Genomic DNA, 5211 nt, shown 5'->3' on the forward strand with positions numbered 1-5211 from the left:
GATTACAATCATGCTAATAGTTCAAGTTAATTCAAAATAAATGAGTCTAAATAATAACTTAGAAGTGTTCAACTCGGATGGCTCTGATCTGTGCAGTAGTCCAGGAAGTTCAGGAGTATGCAAACCCGATGTTGCTTATATTCTTAATGGCCTTTGTTATCTGTTGGAATTGTGTGGTAGCCTGAGGAAGAGACTTTTGAATTGTTCATAATGACTTAGCTCCACAGATCAGTAGAATGCCATGCCACCCTGGACTGAAGAGGCCTGAGTTTCCCTAGGTTTACTAAACAAATATTTGTTTTCTTTCTAGGTTCCAGCCTATGGAGAAGTGCATACAAGAATAGGATAAATATGGCTTTTAAGGGCGAGGATCACTTAGATTCCCTTCCATTACCAGTTCAGCGGTAAGTGGTGCACTCTGTTGTTCAGGCTTGAGTGCTTAAATGTCTCTTAAGGCTGCTGCTGCACTTTCCTTTGAGGATCCAAATATGCTTAAAACCTCATTTTTAATGTGGAAATCTGGTATTTCTTGAGGCATTTGCAAATTTGTATACCTGAAGTCTGGTATATCGTGACAGTGAATATGCAGCTGTCATTTTAAATGAGTGAACATGTTTGCAGTAGAGATGTGACTGTGTTTACTGGATCAGTTCTCTGTCATGATGGAAATCACTGGAACTTACTGTACTCTGAAAATTGTTGAACATTATAAATAAATATTCCTTTAACCTGGTTGACTTTCTTCAGGTGTAGCTATTGTAATGATACGAAGTTTATAGTATAATCTCTCCAGTCTCCGGTGCCCTGGTGGGACCAGAGACATTGGTGATTCTGCTAATCAACTGGTTTTAAAAATCTAGCTGTTGGTTGGCATCTAGTAGCTGTATCTGCATAGTATATTTTCACTTCAGCAAAATGGATGTTCCATGAAAAGAAAAGAAATTAATACAATAACCTTTTGCATCCTCATTGAACCTACAGGCTTCATGTGTGGAACAACTGGCTTTGTGCTGTTTAGTTTTTTTGGTGGTTTTGAGGGTGTTTTGTCTTTTTTTTGGTGGTTTTTTTTTTTATTTTATTTTTGGTTGGTTGTGGGGTTTTCTTGGGGGTGTGTGTGGCTACTGAATGCAAGAATAAAATCAGAAATAAAAAGGATTTAAATTTCAGTCTTTCTCCTAGTATTCTTTCTTAAGGTCAGATTGTAATATTTTATTGTAATTAACTGGCTGCTGACATGCAGTCTCAAAATGAGATGCTTTTCTTCATCAGGAATTTTATATTTCTCCACCTTTTCCTACCCAAGTCTTCTAGGAGACACTTTGATAATGCCATTAAGCTCACAGTCAAAGTAAGACTGTATGAGTATATTATCTTCTGGAAGAAATGCTGTGTAGAAGAACATAGTTTGGGGATCCCAGGTGCCAAGTTAACTGATGCTGTTCATTAGATTCTAGCCAAAACTTGCTTTGGAAATAAGTGAGTCCTAGAAGTCCTGAATAGCCAGGCATGGAATGGACTAGTATAAACAGTAATGAGGTGTCCTATTATTCTTACGAGTTTAATTTTTGTTCATGGGATGGAGCTATGGAATATTACTTCAGATGCACATAATAGAGAAGACAGACTAATGACTTTACCATGGAAATGCTCAAGCTAATCCAATAGTCAGATAAAGTGCTGGACGTCCAGGTTAATTGCTTGCTTCTGGAACTAATGGGTTCCAGAAGCTGAATCCTGGATAAAAAGTCAAAGAAGCTCTGAAAGCCAGCTGCCGTGCCAAGAATTTAGGTTGCCGAAAGGGTCTTACTGTAGCAAATTAACTGCAAACAGAACCAAAGGCAGTAGGTCCTGTTGATGGCAGGGGTTGATGGTGGCAAGTTTTGTGTGCCAATACATAAATGAGGAAATTGGCTGCAGACTGGAAATGTGGAGTAGTATGCACCCCTCAAAGGTAACAGCAGCACAGAAACTGAAAGCACTGTATTATGTAAGCTAGAGACTTCTGGAAAAGGAAACTGCCTTCAGGTCAGTTCTACTACATTCAGGGAAGTAGAACTCTGCCATGCTATGTGAATAAAACCATTTCACCTTACATCCTCTCTGCACTATGATGTATCTTAGTACAAGAAGTGATCTGGAGAAGTGCCATGTAGTATGCACTACATACTGGCAAACAGCTTGGCTCATCAGGGCAATTCTATATAGTAAAAAAAATATAAATATTGTCCCACACCCCCAAGAAAATATGAAGCTCTTATTTTCCACATATGTTTTGAAAGAGAATCTTTTTGCCTTTTGTGAGGGTTATTTCGGAGAAAACCTGTGTAACAGAATGGGCAAACTGAATTTATCAGTGGTCACACAGGTGTGAAGGCACAGGGAAGGCTGGAACTGAAAATGAGGAAATGTGTTTTTACCCTAAGATTTTTTCAGAAAGATCATAGTATGGACTAGATTGGTAAAGTCCAGGAATTGTATGAAATGTTTTTCTTGATTATTCTTTTTAACACTCAACATAATAGCATTTCCAAAGAAATGGAATTTATGTGAGATAAAGTTTCTCAGGATTAGATAAAGGAGTGAGATGGATCCTATAGGGAATTTAAAAGGTTTAAAAGGTTTCAAAATATTTAACAAGATTCAAGTATTATGTATTCTTTTATTGATCCTGTAATCAAGCCTAGAATGTATGTCTGTCCTAGAATTCCTGTTCATGCTCCTGCTTTCTGTGAGAGGGACTTGAAGGCATGTACTGTTATGTCCTGTCACAGGGAAAAGTTAACACAAATCCAGCTGACATTAGTCCTGTGTAGCACCACAACCGTGTCTTGTTTCATGTTTAGGTTAGATTGTTCCAGAATTAGACACATCGCTGAAGAATACCTGTCTCCAAAGGAAAAGCATACCATACACATACAAACTGATTTCAAGTGTGTCCACAGGAGCCATTCAAGTCAACAGTTATCCTGTCTGTATAAGGAATTTAGAACTGAGTCCTTAATCCAAGTCTCTATGCTGCATGAGTTGTTGTTTACATTCTTCTCTATCCTCACATTTTGTGGGAATTCACAGCTTCTATATTGGAAAGTCTCTTGAGTACCAAGTCACTATTCTAGTGATTTTCTAATGTACTGAGAGACCTAATTTCTCTAACTGGCACCTAGACTGCTATGGACATAGTATCTAAAACTGTACAGTATCTGGTGGAGGAGAAAAGAAACCCAACCAAATTATTGTTATTGAAACTTTATTTTCCTGTTTCAGAGAGTTAAGAATTTACAGTCAGTAATAGTTTTGTCTCTCAGGAGAGAGAACATTTGGAAATCAGTTTTATAAAACAAATTAATCTAGTTACTCTCCAGAAACTGCCAGCAGTCCTGTGTAGAGCACTTTGCAGGACCATGAAAAATAATGTTGCCATCAGTGATGGCCAGTTCACTATAGCACGTAAAGTTTGTATATATTCCTTAGATATGCGTATGTATCCACATTCTGCAGTACAGCTATTTCAGTATAGCTTTTGAAAAACGTTGTGACCCTTTCCTCACATCTTTCTGTTGGTATTGTTTTTCCATGTTTCTGGTGAATCTTTCCAGATGGTTAAAGCCAATGTTAAATCTGTGTCCCTGCCCCTCCTCTTGTATAATGAAAGTTCAATATCCCTTTTGTTTTCTTTAAGATAAAATTGTAATTTGCACAGTTACTTTTCACTGTAGTCATGGTTTCTTGTACTTTCTAGATTGGATAGTAAAGTAAACATTTGGGGTGCTGAATCTGAAGTTATTCAGCTAAAGAAAGAGTGCTCATTACAAAGTGAAACAGGACACAGATTTTGCTTATCGTATTCCATGTTAAATTCAGTGTGGCAATTGTGAGAAATACAGTATGATTAGGCATTTTCTAAAGAGAAATAAAGGTTTTATGGAAATTAACTAAAAAGCCACAACCAAAAAAAAAAAAAACCCTAAGCAAACCAAGTCAAACAAAACCAACAACTAAACAAAAAACCAAACACAAAGCCTTATTCTTGATGAAAGATTTTGAAATTTGGCCTGTATGTCTTGGAAGTACTCTCAAAAATGAAGTGGGCATGGGGGCAAAGAGAATTTTTCTTCCTGATCTTTGGAAATGCAATACTGCTGGACTGTTTAATATATTGTCTAAACATCCTTAGAGCTTCAAAACTGAATGATGATACTGGCTGTTATGATTTCAACTCACATAGAAAGGGCAGTGCTGATTATTTAAGTGTTTGAGAGTTTTTTGATTGTTTATGAAAGGTCAATACTTTCAATATGAGGTCCAGGAAGATAAACCCAATAGGTGTCTATAGTTCCTTTTTCCTGGTTTCAATAATATAATTATGTGATTTTCCAGTATAAGTTTGTATCATCATTGGGGTATAGATGAGAATTTTTGTCACTCCTTCAGGCGAAAGGGATGAGTCAGAGAAAGTAGGCAAGCCTTTCAAATCTAGGTACTTGTGGTTGGTTAAGTCCTTTTCATCTCTCAATCTCGCTTCCTCAATTGGATACCCCAATGGAGGAAAAGTTTGCCATAAGGAACTTCTGTGGAAGAGCCAAAAATAGAATCCAGGTTTCCTGTCTTCCAGTTCTTAAACAAAAGACAGTCCTTCCTCCTTTTGTTACTTTCTTCCTTTTTTTGTTGAACTAAAGATCTGAATCCTATGAAAGAAGAATATGAATGAGGTCATGTCATGCATATTTATAGCCTTGTATTGCTCTTTCAAATGTACTGTGTATCTGCAGGTGTTCTTCTAACTTCTCTAGAGGATCTGCTTAGGAGTCCCATTATATAAATCAAGATCAATGTGCCCTCTGTCAATAAGAATGTGTTAGAGTATCTAGCAGCTCCTGAGAAGTCTGAATTTCTTCCAGTATGTCTTTTGGGTTTTTGTTGGAGTGTTTTTTGGGGTGTCTCCCCCCCCCCCCACTTTGTTTGTCCTAAGCTTTTTTATTTCTCACAGTGTTATTTCTGCATATCTGCATGGAGATCTGTTCACTGTGATGCACACTCTGGTGAAAAGAACTGTACAAGCTGTAGCAACTACATCTGATCTGCACACTATGTAAGAGATGAAAATCACTGAGGAAAAAAACCCAAACCAAACCAAGCAAATACAAAACCCTCTCCCCCAACCAACCAAACCCCTCTCCCTCCCCCCCCCCCCCCACCCCCACAACAACCCCC

The 5211-nt window shown here is 37.7% G+C and overlaps 1 protein-coding gene across 1 annotated transcript in view; it reads left to right on the forward strand.

Annotated features, from left to right (window-relative positions):
• Window positions 1-351: 351 nt before the first annotated feature.
• INSC (inscuteable homolog (Drosophila)) overlaps window positions 352-5211 on the forward strand; it is an 89748-nt gene continuing 84888 nt past the window's right edge. The window contains exon 1 of the mRNA XM_010024420.1: window positions 352-404. Coding sequence (XP_010022722.1) covers window positions 352-404 — 53 coding nt within the window. The remainder of the gene's footprint in view (window positions 405-5211) is intronic.

This window comes from Nestor notabilis, unplaced genomic scaffold, assembly GCF_000696875.1.
Source record: "Nestor notabilis isolate BGI_N333 unplaced genomic scaffold, ASM69687v1 scaffold6501, whole genome shotgun sequence".
NCBI lineage: Eukaryota > Metazoa > Chordata > Aves > Psittaciformes > Psittacidae > Nestor > Nestor notabilis.